The 22,034-nt window shown below is 39.2% G+C and overlaps 1 protein-coding gene across 10 annotated transcripts in view; it reads right to left on the reverse strand.

Annotated features, from left to right (window-relative positions):
• Positions 1–22,034, reverse strand: part of tenm4 (teneurin transmembrane protein 4) — a 264,928-nt gene that overhangs the window by 133,079 nt on the left and 109,815 nt on the right. For 4 of the 10 annotated variants that reach the window (XM_036214986.1, XM_036214988.1, XM_036214987.1 and 1 more), the window contains exons 4-6: positions 7,480–7,726; positions 4,007–4,081; positions 3,679–3,777 (exon numbers count right to left, since the gene is read on the reverse strand). In XM_036214986.1, coding sequence (XP_036070879.1) covers positions 3,679–3,777; positions 4,007–4,081; positions 7,480–7,726 — 421 coding nt within the window. The remainder of the gene's footprint in view (positions 1–3,678; positions 3,778–4,006; positions 4,082–7,479; positions 7,727–22,034) is intronic. The other 6 variants (XM_036214994.1, XM_036214992.1, XM_036214993.1 and 3 more) reach the window with 3 other exon arrangements.

Raw genomic sequence — 22,034 nt, forward strand, 5'->3', positions numbered from 1 at the left:
AAAAATAACCAGAAGATCTAGTAAGAAGCTAACCGGAATGCAGGGAAAAATCTGCAGAATACTCAGTAAACAGGAAGCAGCTGTGAGGACTGCAAACAGAAACCAGGAGTGACAGATAACACGAGCCAAACTGAAACCAGAACAGAAGCAATATGCTTCAATAAATACAGGAGAGATAAAACAGAAACAGAATCCCAGAAAGTGTTTTAGCCAATCAGAAAACTGATTTTTTTGGAAGTCAAACTGCTGTTTGTTACAAGCCTTTTTATTCCGTGACAACTTAGAAAAAAAAACTTGAGTTTAAACTTCATCAAACCAGATTGAAGATCAGTGAAGTTTCTTTGTTTGGCGTTTGACTGAGGGTCATGGGGTTCCAGTTTATTTACACACAGAAAGACTAATTAAAATCACATTACAAGTGGGCAATTAAGATGCTCGTGGAGATGCATTTTAATTCCGCATGTCAGTTTGTGATGGGATTAGTCCGGGTGAAGGCTAACACCGGGTCTGAAAGAGCTCTTTGTGACTCTGCCACAACTTTAACACAAGTGAGAGCACTTTTTTTGTTAAATAAAAAAAGGAAGAATAAACCAAACATTATTCAGGGAGACTTTTCGCTCGGCGCGGTTCCGTTAGTTAAAGTGGGCTTCGCAGACAGCCGTTAGTAGACACTAATAGACTGCTAAGAGCGAAGTCATTAGTCCGCATTTAAATGTAGTGTGGCATCTCTCCTAACAACTGCAGACAACCCATCATCTGTATTGCTTCTGATTAATATTCCTTCACTGTAGAGCCGCCATGCTCGGAATGCCTTGTTCTCACTGCCGCCTAAAAGCTGGAAGTTTAAAAGGGAATTGGAGAGACTGGTATCAGTTCATACAATAACTGTGAAAGCTAGTCAGACATGTGGGAATCTTCTGCAGTGCCTCTCAGAGAAACATCCGTTTGTTTAATTCATATTAGGGATCACAATATACAAGGTTTTTGAAGCAAACGAGCAAAATCAGTGCTGATGAGGGCACAGATTAAAGTGAAAATAAGCCCTTCCCTTTAGAGCGAGCTACCAGGATGTGTAGATCAAAATATGAAACAATGATATATCCATTTCATGCCCCTCTAGACATTTGTCTTATCTATATTATGGATTTATGACTACATAAACAGCAATTGTTTCAGTTTCAGCTGCTGGCTAATTCATCCACAAAAATGTGTTGTTTGATATAATGTATACAATTAATCATAAAAAATATACAATTTTGTGTTTGATATAAAAAGTCAGCGCCCATATCTGTTTTTTTACATTGATGCCTCTTTAACACACTTTAAAACACTTTTACACGATCATCGTGAGTCAACTGATGCTAACGTGGAGAAAAATTGGCTTTGCACTGATATGCCACACAATACTAAAGTAAAGTGTTTTATAACAGATGTAAAGCCGTTTTTTTTTTTTTTAAATGTCAGAATCAGCAGATTTACACTGACAGAGCTAACGGTTGAGGAGTTACGGTATGTCAAAGTTGAGACGCTAAAGGCAGAAAACAAACACTCTTTGAACTATCATACCTCTTCAACCGTTGACAGAATTTCCGTATTTTGGTCACGTAGTCTTAATTTTTCTCAAGAGACAAGAGTGCATCTTACAATTTGGATATAGACTTACATAGACTTATCAGGCTGCATTTTTTTTTACATGTTACGCACAAGGTTGGGAGTTAGCATTGTCGTAGTAGCTAACATCAGTCTGTTTTTCATGTGTTGCACATATGTTATTTTAAATATACTAACCTGCAGTATTGTCGGACTGCTTTTTTTATGATACTAGCAAGGCTAGGAGTTAGCATAGTCCCAGTACCGTTTGCTTTAGCAGTATCAGTCTGTTTTTTATGTGTTGCAATCTAGTTCAGGTGTGAAAACACAAATGTAGCTAACATGTAGCTTTTTTTTACATGTTACTAACAAGGTTGGGAGTTAGCGTACTCACATTAACATTAGTTTTAGCTGGATCATTCTGTTTTTTACATGTTTCAAACAAGTTTGCGCGTTATTGTAAATATGCTAACTTGTAGCATTGTACTGTGTTTTTTTATTTGATACTAAGAAGATTGCGAGTTAGCATAGTCACAGTAACATTCCTCTTGGTATAAAGGTGTCGGTCTGTTTTTGTGTGTGCAGCAGAAATGTTTGGGTGTTAATATGCTAATGTGGCTAACGTGTAGCTGTGTAAAACAAGGTTAGGAGTTGCATTACCCCATTAGCTAAGGTTTATTTTAGCAGCATCAGTTTGTTTTTTTGTACGTGCTGCAAACTAGTTTGGGTTTTTGTACATACACTAAGACGGCTAATGTATAGTGATGTTGGACTATGTTTTTCCACGATAAGGTTTAGAGTTAGTGTAGTCACAGTAACTTTTTAGCGGTATCAGTCTGTTTTGTAACATGTTGCAAACAAGGTTGGAGTTCCATGTAATGTGAATATGCTAACACGGCTAACATGTAGCAGTGTCGAACTGTGTTTTCTTGCTAGCAAGTTTAGGAGTTAGCACAGTCACAATAACGTATGTTTTACAGGTATCTGTCTGTTTTTTTTTTTTTTTTTACGTGTTACAAACAAGTCTAGGTGTTATAAGTAATGTAAATATACTAACGTGGCTATTGGCTAACATAGCTAGCAGTGTTGAACAGAGTTTTTTTTTTTACATGTTACTAGCAAGGTTAGGAATTAGCGTAGTCACAGTAACGTTTATTTTAGAGATGTCTGTCTGTGTTTTGTATGTACTGCAAACAAGGTTTGGAATTACAGAAATTGTGAATATGCTAATGTGGCTAACGTGTAGCATAGAAGTTCAAAAGGTACAGTAAACGCAGTTAATAAATTTTAAATTAAGGACGGATTTATCTCTGTCTTACTTAAAGCGCCTTAGTTTGGTAAAACTAAAAATACACCATTTATTGGCAGTGCGCCTTCTAATCTGGTGCGCCAAAGCTGCTTTTCTCCATGTCAGAACCCACTGAATTACATTAATTGTGTAAACGGTTGAAGAGTTATGGTAGTTGAAATAATGTAAACACTAGATCTAAAGCTCAGATGTTAAAGGGTTAAAAACGCGTGATCTAAAGTGTGCTTGAAGGCTAAACAGAGGGGAGAAACCCCATAAAGAGCTACACAAAGCGAAGCAAATGCATTCGTCCTTGAAGACGACTGTTTCTGAAAGCGTGCAGAGGTACATGTTCAAGTGCCACATGATCAGGCCATCAGAGCGCCAGTGGCGGCGGTGGATTTGTTGTCAAGGCCATTCTACTGACAAGTTTAACAGGACGCTCCCACAAGACAGCGACATGATTGAACGTTGTCTGAGAAAGGCGCGGCGGTGAAAGTCACTCCGACCATATTTTTATTTGCGTGACTTGTCTCATTCTGGGGCGTTCTATAAGGCGCCGTGTTTAACATACATCAAAAGCAATGAAACCCAGCAATGTGACTTAATGCAAATTGTTAGTTGAATCAAACAGCGAGAGGGGGAGGGACTACAACAAGGACTCCAGCACTGCAGGAGATGATTGACAGCATCTCAAACATGAAAATGTCTGATGAAAAAAAGAAAAAAACAGTGCAGGCATTTATTGTTTTTTTTTTCTTTTTGCAAAGCAGAAGCAGATAGCAAAACATGCAACATACCCATCTTGGTACGAGGCATCTTGGCGTGCTGATGCCAGAATGTCCATCTCAATCGGGTTGTCCTGTAAAGTCTCTAGGAATGCCTGCTTTACTATGTTTCTACACACAGGTGGAAAGATGGATATGGAAGCGAGTATGAGAGACGCGCGTGCAAGAAACACAGACGTGCCAATACAGAGTGAGACCGGCGAGCGACATCAACTCATAAACAGACATCCAGATGGGCGGCATGGGAGACAGAAACCAAGGCCCTTATGGAACTACATCTACTGAAGAGTGAAACAGGAAACATCTAGCTCTGTCATCCCTTGTTTGTACTCTACCGTACCTGGTTTTGTACGAGCCCTGTCCCTCTCTGCAAGCGTCTGGCTCTTCCTTGACAAACATTAGAGTATTCTGGCTCCTTTAGGTCGTAATTAGAAGAAAACAATGCATCACTAAAAACAAATAAATACTTTACAGTTGTTACAGGCAAGCTAAAGTACCGTTAAGGTCACAAACAAATGTGTCACTTTTTACTTTGACAGTCATTAATTTTTAGTTCTGGTTTCGGCACACTTTCAGCTCATCGTAAAATCTAGAGGCTTGGCTTCTTCCATAATGAGAGCTTTGTTCCATAAGGAAGTACTGCAGCAATGCAAAGGTGGAATTGACTGTCCACATGCAATGGCGGGAAGAACACATTCAGTGGTCCAAGAGAAAAGGCTTTGGGGGTTTTGAGAGAGGAGCTGGGTTCTGGTGGTGGAACAAAACTTTGAATTTTAATACAAGAATACAAATTATTGGCATGTCTTTAATGTCTGATCTGGTTTACAGTCATTAGGGACTTTTGATTTCACAACTGAGATCTTAAAAGTTGAACGTCTACAGCAGGGGTGTCCATGGTCAGTACTCGAGGGCCGGCCTCTTGCTGGTTTTCCAGAAACCCTGGCTTATCTGCTGCTGATTACCTGGATCAGGTGTGTTTAGCCAAAAAGGAACTTCAATAGCAGGTTGGTTGGAAAACATGTAGGACACCAGCCCTCGAGGCCTGACTTTGGACATCGTTGGTCTAAAGTCTTAGTCACGTGGAACCTTACAGCCAGGTTTCATTTTAGAAGTACAAAAACATAAGATCCTTTTTGTCAAAAAACAGGCCCTTTACAAGGACTTGTTGAGAAAGGAGAGGACACGGGACCTGATTCCCAAAGTTTTGGACGTTGATGACCCTGGGGTGGTGGGACAAACCACCCCTCTTGGAGTCGAGGGGAGTACAGACCAGAGACGCAATGGAGATGACGTCAACTAACTGACGGTCGTGAGACGGACTCCCCACACTGCAGACGGGCCGCTGTAAACCAGGAGTAAGGCTTGTATGGCCACTTTAAGGGATGCGGTGTGTGTTGAAAGTGTATCGTGAAGTATTCATAAGGCTAATGTCGGTTGTACGTTCTTATGACGTACTGATTAGGGCATTCGTACAATGCCCCTACACCACACTGTAGTCCTTAGTAAGGTACAGGTACCTAGCCAACAAGACCAAGTCAGCCCCATATGGTTTTAAAGTGGGCAGAAAATGTGGGCCCCAATTCGGTTTGTCCACTGTTTCTGTGATGACCCCACCTACGTTTACCCACATTGGCTTAAGTGGGTACTCAGTGGGCTGCCCAGTGGCCAACATAGTGACCCCCATCGCCCAGGGTCCGGCAGAGCTAGCAGGGCCACCGCCCAGGCTGCCACTCCCTGGCCAGTGGAGCCAGTGTGGGGCCACCACGGAAACAATGGACAAACCCAAGTGGGGCCCACATTTCTGCTCACTGTTAAACCATATGGGGCGACGTATGTCGTGGTGCAGCGATCGGGCGGTTGGCCCTTGATCAGAAGATTGCAGGTTTGATTCCAGCCTTGCCCACCCATGTGTTGAAATGTCCTTGGGCAAGACACTGAACCCCACATAACCTCTGGTGGAAAGTTGGCGCCAGTGTTCGGCAGCAGAGCCACCACCAGTGCGGGAATGTTTGTGTGACTGTGAATCACTTTGAGCCTTCCAGGAAGGTAGAAAAGCGCTTCATAATTATTCGCCATTTACGCCATATTGGCTCTACAACCGAGTGGTCTACAACTTGGGTACACATGTGCCCATCTTCACCCGCAGACAGCCCATAGCCACCCGTGAGGGCATTGGGACTCAGGCTTAACTTAACATAACACAAGCTACACAGATTTTCTTACTGACTTTTCTTTGACTTGTTTTTACCAAGCAGTGCGTTGCAGCAACTCTGGGTCCCTCCCCTCACCACCATCTGTCTTCTGCTCCTCGGGGAAAACCTGTTCAGGGTTAACTGGAGCTGGATGTGTAATCATTCCTTATGCATTGTCCTGTCTCACCAGCTGAAATTGATTCTCATTTTCCCGTTGACTGAACCGTTTCACAAAAACTGAAGGAAGAGACAATAATTCTGTGCATGGCTGCTTCCTTAGCTATGCTAAATTGGCCAATTGCCTCTTTTTTCCTGACAAAGAAAAGTTTCATATTTCAGTGCTTCAGTCCTGTGGACCTGAGGTTCGTGTGTCACAAGACTGATCACATCAGTGTAGCTTTGATTTTGAAAACATTCCAACACTTTAGAAACTAAGATTTCCTAAAATCAGTTAACATGCTAGTATATTTCAACAGCTGTACTTTCAAGATTTATGACATTTGATCAATATTTATCAGCCTTAGGGGTGCTTGAATTTATTTTTAGTATTTTTAAATGAAGGAGAAGAGGTTAAAGGGGCTAATGTAGGTAAATATTATAGCAGACATTTATTAGGGTCTAATTAACAAGGAAAACTTCATTTTCTTCCTCCTGATTCCCGCCATCTACATTCATGACAGAGCCCACGATTTTCAAAATAAAACGGGCATGAAGTCTTGAAGATTCTGCCGATGCCTCGCCATCACACGGTGGCAGTTGTATTTGTGACCGCAGCGTAAATCCTGATGAGTTTAAAACAGAACGTTGTGTTCTTTATGTTGAAATCTCACGTGTTTTAGTGGGATTTGGGGAACTTTGGATTCTTGGGATGTCAAATGTCTCCAATGATGTCTTTATGAAAAGTTTCTGCATCATTATATAGTTTAAAAAAGTTGTTTTTTTAAATAAGAAAATTTAAAAGATACATCGGATATGAATGTATTTAAACTGAAAAAAGAAAGCACATTTTGTCCACTTGAAGGTATTGTGAGGTAACACGTTGAAGAAAAAGTTTTCTGTGGAGAGACTCTCTTACATTATCATAGTGAAAAACGAGATAATTCTGCCATAATATTCTTGATTTTATTCAACCTTCTGAGACCGGCCAAATAAACTCTAACTAACATCTTCTTTGCTACAATTGCACTCGAAACATCTACTTAACACAAGGGCTTCCCATTGAGAAACCTTCTAGGGAGCTGAAGGCTGATTAATGTGAAATAAATAAAACTCAAGGCTGAAGTGGAAGTGGAGCCCACACACGGGAGCCTGAAAGTAATTTTGCATTATCCGATGTGATTATAATTACCCTGCTGTTTGAACTCATCAGCTTCCACTGTTCTGGGACGGCTAATGTTAGACGAGCAGTCAAAACCAGCGCTTTTCTCTTGTTTTACCACCAACTTGTGTTCTTCCCAAATGTGCACAGACGTTCGCCCCGGCCGGGACGCTTTGCGTTTCATTGCTTTGCCCTGAGACAGGATGGAAAGCTGGATTTGATGACAGAAGCTCACACTCAAGAGTTAAAGACGCTGGCATCTCAGCGGCGCGCACGCTCGGAGAGGCGGGGCTCCAACCGTACCTGGTTTCCAGCGGGATGTTGCTGTTGAGCAGCCAGTTGTCCTGAGCGCTTCCAGAGTCCTGACCGCTGGCTGTACCTTCAGGGGGGGCGGAGCTGTCTGTGGGGGCCGGACTGGGGTTGCTCCTGGGAGTGTAGTTGGCCCTGTTCAGCGAGTTAATAGAGGCCGCATGGTGATGATTGGGAGAGTGGGAGTGGGAGAGCGGGAGGGGAGGCGTCCGAAGCCGGGAGTGGTTCTGAAAGGCTCCGTCTGAAAGAAGAGCAAAAAAAAAGGGAAATAATTAAAGATGTTTTCTTTTATTTAAGGTAAATGAACTCCGTCGAGTCATTTTGGATGATCCAGAAAAACACTCAAATACACACACTTGTAAAATAAAGCTCACAGTTTCACACTTTCCATTTGAAATATCGTTAAATAATTAAATCCAAATAATGTTTCTGGTGTTTTAGTGACATTTTTCTGATGAAAATTAAGCTCAAAATTCTATTTCTGAGTATTTCTTTACTCAAACTGCTGTGAATCAGGAGCAGATGAAAAAAATGCAGTTTGAAAAAAAATCATATTCGTGACGTAGAAAACACACTGGGCGGGGCCACAAGCTCCGCCCTATTCTGATATATCCACTTGTAGTCGACTAGACCCATGAACGTCTTTGTTTTCATCGTCTGAGCTGTACAGCTTGATAGCTCCGATATTTCTAGCTATTTCAGTTACACCTGTAGGAGGAAAAGGTGTAAACAGAAAGCTGTCAGTTATGTTAGATGGGAAGGGGGGCGGGGTTGGAGGATCGAAAGATCACTAAGAACACTTTGAAATTGATCTAAAGATGATCCACTCCAATAAAAATCCTCTTTTTTATGTTTTTAACATGTTTGTGTAGCATTTTTCTCATAGTAGAGGATCTATATTAAAACTTTTCTGAGAATCTGAGTATTTCTTAATTCAAATGGCGTTGGATCAGAATGATGAAAAAGCTCAGACTCATGAGCAGCTACTGAAAGTCTCCTCCCCCTCTTCGCACTCCGGCCCGCTCACGCTTAAGTGTGTGAGACGGGATTCACGTTCAACACTTGTGCGATTCTCGCTCAAAAACTGTACGACTAGATTCATCCAATATTGCTCGTTGCTATTTTTGCGACGCTTATGCTGCCTTGAGGCTATAAGCTTATTAGCGAAAAGAGTTCTCACCGATGGGGAAAGGGGCGGGATGCCCAAAACTCAGAAATGTATTTCTAATGAGCTACTGCTGCTGTGTATAAAATATGTCTTAAGAAAATAATAAAGGTTTTTTTATTTTTGCTAAAAACGTCTTTATCATAATTGAAAGATTACTGTGAACAATTAATATATATACTGTATATAAAGCTCAGAATTAAATAATTAAATAAAAACATAAATCCAATTTCAAACTCAAATAATACATTCAGTAAAGATTTAATCACAAATACACACAAAATCACAACTTTGTACTGACAATGAAAGAGTTTGATCGGGATTGAAAAAGGCAAAACTGTTTTCTTCTTTTTAGCAGCGAAATGTTTCAAAAAAGAAGATTTTAAGTCACTGCGACTCAATTTGAACACCACTAAATGAATGAGAACCTTCACCAACACTAACTAAAATCAATACACAAGCGTTGGAAAAGAAGAGTTGAAAAGAAATGTAATCTCTGAAATGAAAGCCTTGTACTTCCTAAAGTCTGCACTGCAGTTCCCATCCGTCCTGTGGGTTAAGAAGTCAGTTGGATGGACTCCCTACCCCATACATTCATGGTTAACAGCAATCGTTTAAGGACGACCAAAGATTAGATGCAATTTTATATCAGCGTGTGTTTGAGAATGGATCCCATTTTGAGTTCTAACCCTCATATTTCTTTATTCACTTTCGGTTGCCAAAGTAAAAGCATTGGTCCAGAAGGAAAAGCTTCTAAAACTATTTTTTTTTGCTCATAATAAAAAAAATATATAACTCTACAGCCATCAATGATGATGTAATTTATGAGTTGTCTCTGTCTTGGCCTTGCAGTAGATGGGATAGGCTCCAGCAACCTCATAACCTCAAAAGGGCAATCATGGAGTTTGGAAAATTGATGTTATTTAGGCTGTTTTTGAGTGCAAACTGTAATCAGGGGAGGTTGAGCGGCTACTGCAACAGTACTCGTGTGTTTACTGGGTCCAGCATTACACTTTTCAAACAGCTTTTCCAGTGTCTAACATCCACTTCAACAAGCAGAAATGCATCACTGCTTTAGCCTCCAGCTTCATGGCAGGTTACAGCTTAAGCTTAGCACAAAAAAAAATAAAAAAAAAAATATGGAAAACAAGCAAAGGACGAAAAAGTATGACAGCAGACCTTTCAGCACTTTTGAGCAAACAAATTAACATTTAGGCGGCTGGGCTTTTATGCTGACAAGCTACTGAGACTTCACATGAACTTCTCTTTAAAAAAAAAGAAAAAATGGGCCTGTTCTGCTCATTATTTCTCCCAACTGCTCTTTACCACTGCATGCTCTCAGCCTCCCACAGAGACCTCTGACAGTTTACTCAAATCAGGCTGAGTAAACAAGACGAGCCGGCCACTTCCTGAAGCCAGCAAGTTCTGAAATCCTTTCAGTGGAGGATTCAAGCGTCGCTTCTCTGAATAGTTACTCAGTTACTCCATCAGCTCAACTGACACGTTTCATTGAAGGGAGGAAACTGGTTAGGAGAGCTGCTTGAGGTCAAAAGTAGCCATTTCTGTACATTTTTAAGATTTAAATTTACAAAACGAGTAAAAAAAATGATAGACTGACTTCCAGATTGAAGCCAGTTTGAAATCAAAAGTAACCACAGCAGGTGCAGTTAACCAAGACGACACGAGGGAGTGGAGACGGAACTGTTTGGATTTTATTTTCAGTCAAAGCAGAACTTTATAAACTGCTCTGGTTCATAAATCTTGCTCAAACCTGCGATTCTACAATGAAAAAATTGAAAAAAACACAAATTTTTCCCCCCAAAATATTTAACGATTAATCGATTTTTAGCGATTAATCATAAATTTTTGATGTGGAAAAACAACAGTCGTCTGAACTTTATGACACTAAAATGTGAATGGATTTGCCATGAATTCTTGTTTACTTGTTTGTACACATGTTTAATTTACACTTAATTATCTTGCAAGAAATACAAGGAATCTGGAAAACTTCCCCCGCATTGTTCAGAACCAGGTTTGAATCTCTGAGTCACACCACCTGTGTTTGCCCTCATTGGCTGCGCTGCCCAGAGTCCGGCTGAGCTAGCAGGGTCGCCGCTCAGGGTGCTGGTCCAGTGGAGCCATCGTGGGGTCACCATGGAAACTGTGGACAAACCCATTCGAGACCCACTTGGCCCTGCTGGCTGGGCGGTTACAGATGCATCAGAATGGAGCAGAACAAGAATATTATGACCTGCTGGCTGTAGTTTCTACGTCACGACTCCAGTATTTTTCAAACGGCCTTTTTCCATCTTCTCCTGACTGATCATGATTTCAGCAAATAAATCCTCAGATTTTAGGCTTAACTTTCTTTATATATGTCCTCCATCAACAGAGAAAAAGCAACGAGAACATTTAAAAACACTATTTTCATTGGAGTGGGTCTTAAGATTTAGTTAAAGTAAACTAGGGATAGGCTCCAGCAACCCATCTGCCAAAAATGTGATTACATGCGTTCAATGCAATTTGAGTAACTACTATAAAAATACACATTTACAATTCAGTAGTAAAAACATTTACAATTCAGTGCTTTGAATTTACTAGAATTATACTGCAACAAGGGCGGAGCTACTGAGCCCCCCCACCCCAATTTTTGAGCGAATATTAGTCTAATTTTTGACAAAGATGGCTGTTTTGGAGTTTAGCTATTTTTTCAGCTACATGTTAGCTGTTTTGGCTAATTTAAGCTTTTTTATTTTTTCGGCTGTTTTGGAGTTAGGCTAATATTTCAGCTACATGCTAGCTGTTTTAGCTAACCTATTTTTTTTAGGTTTTATGAGGTTAATTTAGCATTTAGCTTATATGTTAGCTGTCTATTAGCTTTAGCGTCTTCAGCTATTAGCACTAGCATCTTCAGCGGCCAAATTCAGCTTACAGCCTTCACACTAGCATTATTGCACTGTACCCCTGTTCTAGCTCCACCACTGTGCTGAAAAAAATGGGCGTGGTCTTTTGGTTGATAACTTACCATCAGAACTATAACTGGGTTAGTTCCTACAAACAAATGCTTACGTCCATGCCTTAAAACACCATAAAGATTGATTTGAATTGTCAGCCGTATGTTTTGCCTGTTGGGTCTTTTCTTTTGAAAGTACAAATGTCAGTCACTTCCTGCTAAGATGGCGACAACTAGAAAATTAAAAAAAACCTTCAAATCATGTTTACAAGAAGTGATGAGTCATGTGACCACATGCAGTCAATCGTTCTACTGTCAGTAGAAAAAGTTACTGGTTTATTCAGTTTTTTTTAACCTCACACAGTAGAAGGTTGATGTGTTTTTGAACGCTGGATTCATTTGTTTCCACGTCCACTAAGCCATTCATCAATCAATGAGCTGCAGGCTTAACACAGTGTGGCTTTCCCTCATAGAAGTAAGCCTCCTTTATTTCACAGATATCCACAACAGTAAATTGCCAATTTACAGCACAGAGAGCCGAATACAGACACACAGAGGGGTTATTTCAGTAATCACCCCCTTCATTAAAGCAATACCTACTCATGCCAGTCAAGAAGCTTAAAGTCCTTTCAGATTTTTCCAGGGTCAGGAACATGAGGCTCCTATATCAACATGTGCCAATCAAGGTGGATTGATCAACTTTTACAGTCAGGCGCTGCCTGGCCCCACTGACAATGCAACCGCATCGAGCTTTAGCGCGTCGGACAGCGGGAGTGGAGCGCTTTCTTCGTGGTAACAGGCGGTCTGCTTGTTAATGAACGGCTCAGCGAAGGAAATCAGAACAAAAGTGAAGTGTGCTGCCGTTAATCCCCGAGCACGCTGCTTTCTGTACGGCTTTCAAGCCGGCGAGTGCTCTTTGCATTCTCACCGGTTCTGTCTGGTTTTTTTTCTGTTTAGAACAGAGGTTCCCAAACTACGGCCCCCGGGCCGGATCCGGCCCTCCTCCACATCTGGCCCCAAAACTGTTTTGGCTAAATTAGACATTTTTTCCAGTTTTTTCAGCCAATCTGGCATTTAGCTAATATTTCAGCTACATGCTAGCTGTTTAGGCTAATATAGTTTTTTTTAGGCTAATTTGGAGTTTAGCTAATATTTTAGCTTTATGCTAGCTGTTTTGGCTAAATTAGACATTGTTCCAGTTTTTTAGGCTAATTTGCCATTTAGCTAATATTTCAGCTACATGCTAGCTGTTTTGGCAAATTTAGAATTTGTGTAATTTTTCTGCTAATTTGGCACTTCGCTACTATTTTAGCTAGCTATCAGCTTCAGCGTTTTCACCTATCAGCTGCAGTGTTTTGTGCTATCAATTTAAGCATCTTCAGCTATTAATCTATTGCAGGTAATGCTAAATATCTATTATTAAAAATGTTTTAGTTTTATTTTTTTTTCTTGGAAGATTGCAGAAATGAATTATTTAAAAATGTAGCTATGGAAAAATGGCTTTCTGGAAAACCATAAATCTTTACATTCAGGCTGTGATTGTTACACTATTTCTGTTGGCCTACAAACCGACCCCGGCCCCACATCAGAGAAGAAAACTGTTACGTGAACCTTCTAGAAAAAGTTTGAGAACCCCTGGTTTTAAATAATTAGCAATAGAAAAACCAAAGAAGTTCAGGGCTTTGAAAGCTTCCTCGCACCTTTTAGCCGATAAACCGCAGAGAGAGTCAACCCACAGCCCCGCTTGACTGTATAGAAGTGCGAGGTTAAAAAACACAGATGTTGATGATCTAACTCGTCCTCAGAGATGCACCTGAGCCCCGCAGCCATTAATAAGATTATGCTAATTTGATAGGGAGACAGGAAAAAGTGCACAGGGAAATGCATCACGCGGACAAGTGCATCACTGCTGTTTACCACTCAGCAGACAAATAGTTTACCTCCAGCGAGATGATGAGGCAAACGCGGGGCAACAAGTTATTTGTTTCTCTGAAAGATTTCTGTCAACCGGCCAAGATGTTCAATTCATTTCGAGAGACGTGCTTGAAATCATTAAAACATATGAAACTACAGAAAAATAAATAAAAATCGAAGTGGGAGATCATAGGAAAAGTTGAATAAAAGTCAAGAAAACATATAAATTCCTGTGTTTATGTTCTTTGATTGGGAATTAACACGATCAACGTCATTCCAGTAGATTCTGAAGGAGAAAAGCGGCGTGAAAATTCACAGTATGTTAAAGATTTTGTGTTTAAGCGCCACCTGTGTTAAAGCGTTAAATCTGTTTATCTCTTTTTTATTCCATAGATCAGATTTTCTTACTTAATCTTAGACTTATTTGGTGTAAAAAATGTAAAAGAATGGTGTTAATAGCTGTTAAGGAGTCATTTGTAATTACTGAAAGATATTTATATCACGCAGCAGTGGATGCAGTTTATTTTTCACAAAAAATGTGGCTATAAAGGTTTTGTTGAATGAATCACTTCATAAATCTAGTTTTTAGCTAATTTAAAGGGAACTTTTTTCAGTTTTATCCCACTAAAAGTCAACTAAAAATGCATTTGTTATTGTAGGTGAATCATATATAAGTTTTGTAACCAACAATACGAGGATTTTTTCTTTATGTAACAAAAATATTGTATGCTGATCTTTGCATAAACAATTAAATAACTCTTTCTTTGTGTGTTTTATTATTAATAATAGCTGTGAAGGAGTCTTTTCTGGTTCATTTGGAGTTTTTATATAATGCAGCAGTGGATGCAGTTTATTTTTCAGTAGAAAATTTGGTTTTGTCGAATAAATCACTTCATAAACCTAATTTGTAGCTAATTTAAATGTGTTTTTTTTTCAATTTTAACCTATTTGAAGTCTGTAGAAAGTGTATTTTTTATTGGAGGTAAATCATATTTGTTTCATGTAACAAACAATGAGCATTGTTCCCAGTGAAACGAAAGAATTTTATGTTCTTTTTTTAAATAATAGCTGTAAAAGAGTCATTTGTGATTACTGAAGGACAGTTTAAATTTTTTTGATTTAAAAAAAAAAAAGGTTTTGTCATGGGAAACCATCTAATGAACCAATCATGTTGCTGGTTTTAGCTGCTTAGCTCACTTTAAGCCCACTAGAGATGTGCTAAATATGTTATTTATTACGCGAGTCATCTTTGTGTTTTTAACAATATAAGCGTTTTTCCTTGTGTCATGAAAATATTGCGTGTTTTTTTTTTGCATAAACAAACAACTTTGTATGGTTTTCTTTTTCCATATATAGATCTCATGACCGTTCTTTAAATAAACTTGCAGAGTTCACAAAATGGGAAAAGTTTCACACAACATCTCTTTCAGTTTGTGAACAAAGCCCCCCCGCATGAAGAAAATGGTTGTTCCAACCCTTAAACAATGAGCCAATAAAGCAACAGCTAGTTCAAAATATCTAATGATTTGCATTAGCTCTGGAATGGTTTCCTGAGTTAATTTGGGAACTGAACCCAAAGAAAAATGTGTTGTTTTACAGACGACTTTAATCATAACCTAAGGTTATGTGAGCTAAGTAGTTATTAGAATAATAAATATGCAAAAAAAAAAGATCTCCTAAACAACCTAAATAGGAGTTTTCTCTGAAAGGATGGCTTCCCTACAGGGACAGGGTGAAAAGTTCACTCTTCTGGCTGCTCTTTTGCATTGAAATTAGTTGCTTGGTTTGGGCATCTGGTCAGGATGCTTTCATGGTGCCTCCCACTGGGGAGGTTGCACAAATGTCCCTCTGGGAGGAGGCCTGGAGCAGAATCTGGAATCATTTGGAGGGGGAAGCTTTGTACCACTCAGCAGGCTCGGGATCGGAAAAAATCAGGAAAATGAACCGGGAAAGGACAAACATTTCAGAAGATACAAAATAATTGTGTTTTTATCTTTTATGTTGAGCTCTGTTGTATCGTTCAGCTACAATCCAAATCTAAATAGAGTTTAGAAATCATTAGATGCTGTAAATTATTTCCAGCTAAAACCTTCAGAGATATTTTTATTTTGTACACGGTTACGAGACGGTTACAGCATACATAGCAGGAAGTGCTGCTCTCTGAAACCCAATGTGTTGTCTGTTTCATCCCAGCTGTGAGCACACTTGCCCTTGTCAAACTGATAAGACTTCCAATAGTCTGGTTAGTAATAGTCACTGTTGTTCTTGGGGAGATAAACAGAAAAACAAGAAACAAAGCTGGTTATGAGACAAAGCCCGCGGCAACGTGACCCCCACAGATGTGGTGATTCAGCAGCAATTATTCACTTCAATCTAAAAGAATGAACGAAGAAAAAAAAATAAAATAAATGGTTTTCTATTGACCTGCTTTGCACAACAAAAATTGCAAAGAAAAGGAGATTCATTTGTTACCAGAGTCTGTACAAAAGCCGAAGTTTCACTTCACATTCAGGGAGGAAGCCTGCCTGCCTGCCTGCAGAAATCCATTCAGTCTGGGAATGTGACACTTTCATTTTTCTTCCCTGCACATGCGAGCGCTGGTTAAAGCCTCCTGATGCTTTTTCTAGGCGAGCAATTAAGGCAAATTCACGTCATTAGCTCAGATCAGGACCTCATCCCCCACAGTGTGGAGGAACACGCTATGTCTGAGTCTACAACTGAGTGCACACTGAGCTTCGCATAAACACCTTTAAATATTTAATATCGGGAAACCATGAACTGTTTTCACTTAATTTTTAAAGCATTTTAATACTGTGAAACAATTGAGTTAATTAAACTTGAAGAATTAAAGTCCACATTTATGGAGAGTTTAAGTTCACTTGAGCAAAGTTTCTACCGAGTGTTACAGTACGGTATTTTTAACAATTCTATCATCAAATTGACTCATTTAGTTGAACCACAGCCATTTTTGGACCCTTTGGGTTTGAGGTACATACAAAAATGGAACAAACCGGTTAGGGCGGAGCTTCTGTCATCACATGTTGATTGGCAGAAGTCAACATTTCCAAAAAACTCAATCGGTCTACCCCACAACTTTGAGTGGAAATGTTCACCTGGATTACCTGGACCATTCCAAACCAGACCGGACCGCTCAAAGCTTTGGTCTGTTTAGTGTTAGTTGGTTAAAAAAGAAAATCAATAATTTTGAAATTCAAGAATTTTGAAAAAGCAATAAAATGATGCTAGAAAGTAGCTTTCTTCCACTTCCAACCAAAAGAAGTCGATTCAGTTGCCATTTGCCAGTTGCCGCCATGTTGGAGCCAGACTTAGTAAGCAGTGATTGGTCGGAGTCGGTCTGAGCCAACGTTTCTATGGCAACCACTCTCGCCAATTATACCCCTGCAACTTAAAAGTGGACTGCACAAAATCTGCCAAACGTTTCAAATGTTTGATGTGGGGCCAGCAGGCACCACCTACTTTTTTTTAAAAGCATTTGATTGGTCAGTTTATAACTTGAATAACTTGTAAATCAGAAAGAAAAACAGAACCACAGACAGAATATATTATCACTGGACGAAGCGCGAAACTGTTTTCCCTCCAGCTCCAGAGAAATGAAGCCAATTCAGTCGCCATTTTTACGCATTAAAGGTGTCGCCGTTTGGAGCCAGACGACAGTGATTGGTTCAAGTCGATCTGAGTCACGTTTGAATGGCACCAATCATGAGTGAGCTTGATCCAAGTCAGCACCTCGCCCATTAATAAGCGGCTCGGGGAAATCTGTCAATCAAACATTGGAGGTGGGACCAGCGGGTTCCACATGCTCTACTGAGGCATCTGATTGGCCAGTTGATAACTTGAATAAGTTGTAATAAAGAAAAAAAAATAAGAAAAAATAGGATTAGCAAGAAGATGTTAAGAAGAATGATTATTCTGACAAATAAATCAGATTCAACTTTGACCCATCAGGGACTCTGGTTAGGTAATGACTTTATGGACGGCCTCCCTTTTAATTTAACATAATTGTTTGAAAATTGATTATATGAACTGTTGTTTGTGCTTGGCTGGAATTATGTGACTCCAAGTCTTTCATATATCGGAATAGAGCTGTGACAGAAAAAGCTTGGAACAAGATTCACAAAATGTCCATTGTCTCGACATTATGCACCAAACCTCTTCCACCTGTAGGTGGACATGCGGTAGTGAACACTAACAAAAGAAAAGAAAAAAATAGAAGAAGAAGAAGCCCCTCCCTGCTTGTCCAGTGTGAACAGCATGGACTATAGTGACGTGTTCAAGAAGGTTCTTGAACGAGTGTCTGAAACTGGATATCAACTAGAGAGTTTGTAGAAAAAGACTGCAGAGCAGAAGGAGCATAAACTTAACACATAAATGTGAACTTAGTGTGTCCAGAGTAAAACTAAAAGTGTTTTATGAAGACATCACGGCAGCAGCAGCAAAACATGGTGGTGGTAGTGTGATAGTTTGGGGCTGCATAACTCCTGACATCTAGAATTCTGAAGAAATCCTAAAGGAAACAAGTGAGCTTTTGTCTATAAACTATAAAAACAGATTTTTTTTCAAAGTCTGGACTTTAATGAAACTGAGATGATGCATGGTGACCTTAAACAAGCTTTTTGAATCAACCTCCAATGGAAGCAAACTGACGAAAAAGAGCAGAATGAATGTGTGAAAGTCTCATGAATTCTTGATTGCAGTCATTGCTGCCCAGGATTTCCTGAGCAGTTATTAGGCGTAGGGTGCAATTACTTTTTCCTATATGCCCAAGGAGAATTTTTAGACATATATATAGTTTAATAACAAAATTTCTTTTTGATGCTCTTTGTGGAATATGAAAAATGTGTTTGTGGTTCACCAAAATAAAAGCCTAAAAATAAAAAGGTGGAAATGTTCAACTCATCATAATAACTTTTGTCAATCCACAAGAAGCAGTTCTCCTTTTCCAATGCTTAAGCTGAGTAAAACTGCTCTCACCATCCACATCCGCCGCCATCCCAATATAATCAGCATTGGTCGTCATGGAAACAATTAAATAAAATGTAACATGGTAAATCTGTGTATGAAAGATCAGCGTTTCATTAAGTGGAAGCATTTTGTGGAGCGCTCTGCTAGCAGATGTTTGCTTTTGTAAACACATTCTACTGTCATTTCTGCAGCAGGAGGAACTGACATCAATATAAATAGCAATCAATGTACAATACTGACAAAAAAAAGGCTTGCAGGGCTGCATGCTGAGCAAATCGGAAGGCAATTTTATGCACGCGATGCCTGCACTGCTAAACCTCTGAAACTGTAAACTCGTGCACTAAAAGCGGCTGTCCATCAGTCACTGTCAGAAGAAAAGGACGGCATGAAAACCGAGGAAACATCTATCAGTGTCTTATTTCTGCCTCCCTCTGGCTGCATACAGATTCTTGATTTATTTATCCTTTTAATCCCAAGTCCAGTGGTAGAAAAACAGAAGATAAAATTCTTAGTGCTGATGTTCTCACATATAAAAAAAAACAACAAATATTGAACAAAGACCTGACGGGAACTGCAGAATTTACCCCAAACTATTTGTATAAATTATTCAATTTTGCCTCCCACTTTGCCCGCATAAACATTTTTACAGTTATTCTTTATTGAATAGAAATAGATTTTTCATGAATAGTATAACTATTTGGTTCTCTGATTTCTGTGACACACTGGAATTTTTTTGGTCTTCCTAGGAACCATTTGGGTTTGAGGCGACATGTGGCTCTTTTACCTCTCCATTGAGAAACATGAAAAAGTGTTTTGTTTTAGGAGGAACTGTAAAGTAAAAGCAAACTGAACCGCTGATGGACAGTACCCATCACTCTATGAGGTTCCAGCGCTCCGATCATCCTTCATAGTTTGACAGATTTCTGGGTTTGGTGTATCACAGAAAATCCATTTAAGATCAATAGGCCTAACCAGAATTCTCACTGAAGGTGTGATGGATTATGATTCAGATTTTCTTATTTTTAAATGATTTTAGTTCAAAATAAAATGGTAAGGGTTATTTCAATAGCACAGGTTTACTTTTATTTAACTAGATTGATGAATTTATGGCTCAAATGTCCCACAAATTGTAAAATAAACAGTTGATATTGTATTATTTGCTACTAATTATCTTATAATGAACCTTATAGAACGGGAAGTCTTATTTTGAAAGGAAGTTTTGTGAACTGTCAAAAATTATAAACTGTCTTTATTTATGCTAAAGAACAACAATTCATTTATATCTATCGTGATATTACTAATAACCAATCAGTGTTTAATTTTTCTAATAAGACTTTGTGGCTAAAGGCAACACACTGGGCTTTTTTTACTCTCCTTATTTAAAGTTGTGGAAAGGATCTACTGAAATTGATTAAATCCTAAAAAAAATAATTAATTAAACTTTGAAAAAAAAAGGCCCCCAAAACACCCTTGATGCTGCAAATTGTAAAAACTCCATCTCTAAGCGTGAACATGAGAGAATAAATAAATGCCCTGTCACAGGTGGCTCTCTAAATCCATTAAGTCCAGTGATGGCATATGTTCCCCCCCTTCTCTTTCTCTGAGATCTAATGGATTTTCTGTCATTCTCCGAGCAGCCGCGGCGAGAACAAGACAAGTGGTTACGCATGCTCCGTTCGGCGTGTCACTCTGCTGCAGATCCATCAAGAACTTGGAGATTTCGTTAGACGGCACAGATGCTGCGCGATTGGGGCGCGATGAAGACGATGCGTCTCAATTAATGTCGAATGGGAAGCAGATATGTAGACGTGCATGATCCGTGGTCTTTGTGAGGCGAAGGGCAGCAGGTCGACTGGAGGTGGACAAACAAGTCGACACTGAGTCCTCATTCTGGCTTCTGCAGAGGAGCTGGCAGGATGTGAACGTGCCATGTGCGGCTCATTAAAGAATTATTTAGCCTCAGATAGTGTCATTTTCATGGGATGAGTACAAATTCTCTCACTAATCACTACTTAGTGCACTATATAGGGCATTAGCTAGTTTTTCTGTCTAATATTTCCAAGAAGTCTCTTCTAAAAACTTGTGTTTGAATTGTATTAAATTTAGGGCACGGATAATCCGGTTCTATACTGTACTTTCCGCTTTTAGGGGAAACACTGAACTAGAAGGTGTACAGTAAATGAATGGTCCATTTATTAACTGTTGTCATATTTAAGGCACATACAACTGTTTGACTCATGAAGTGAAACGAGAGTCAGATATATATACTGTGTTCACCGTAACTCCGGAACTTGGTTGTGGTACGCTACATGTTAGCCATGTCAGGGTATACACAACACCTGTAACTCTCAACCTAGTCTACTATTAGTAAAAAAAACAGACTTATCCGGCTAAAACCGATGTTACTGTGACTATGCTAACTCCCAACCTTGTTGGTAACACATAAAAAAATAAAAAAACATAGTCCGACACTGTGATATATTGTCCTTGTTAGTGTATTTACACTAAAAACATGTGTACAACATGTAATAACTAATTACTAATAAGTAATTACTGTCTACGTCAACTCCCAAACTCGTTAGTCTCGAATAGAAAACAAAGTCTGACATGCTACACATTAGCCACGTTAGCGTATTGGCAATAACACCAAAACTTTTTGTCAACAGACTGATACAGCTAAAACAAACATGACTGTGACTACACTAACTCCCAACCTTGTAACACATCAAAAAAATACAGTCCGACTATGTGTCACGTTAGCCATGTTAGCGTATTCACAATAATATCTCAACTTTTTTGCACGTGTAAAAAACAGAGCGATGCCACTAAAACAAGCCAATGCTAACTCTCATCCTAAAACAATGACAGTCATACACCGCTACAAGTTAGCCGCGTTAGCACATTAACAATAACACCCAACCTTATGTACAACATGTAATAAAACAGACTGATAAAAAAAACTCTCTACGGCAACTCCCAACCTTGTTAGTCCCGCATAGAAAACAAAGTCAAACATGCTACACGTTAGCCATGTTAGCGTATTTGCAATAGCACCAAAACTTTTTTGCAACTCGTAAAACACAGACTGACACAGACATGACTGTGACTATACTAACTCCCAACATTGTAAGTAACACATAAAAAACATAGTTCAACACTGCTACATGTTAACTATGTTAGCATATTCACAACAACATCCAAACTTTTTTTAAGAATGTGTAAAAAAAACAGACAATACAGCTAAACAAACATTACTTAGGCTACGCTAACTCTCATCTTTAAAAAACACAGACCGACACATCTACACGTTAGCTGTGTTAGATAATTTACAATAAAATCCAACCATGTTTATTCTGCTATATGTTAGCCATGTTAGCATAATGCTAATAACACCCAACCATGTTAACTACTGGTTTAAAAAACAAAGCAAAAAAACAGACCGATACTGTGAGTAAGCTAACATTCAACCTGCTACATGCTAGCCGTGTTAGCATATTTACAATTACATTCGATTTTGTTTAGTAATTGTAAAAA

Source organism: Oryzias melastigma, linkage group LG13, assembly GCF_002922805.2.
Source record: "Oryzias melastigma strain HK-1 linkage group LG13, ASM292280v2, whole genome shotgun sequence".
Classification (NCBI taxonomy): domain Eukaryota; kingdom Metazoa; phylum Chordata; class Actinopteri; order Beloniformes; family Adrianichthyidae; genus Oryzias; species Oryzias melastigma.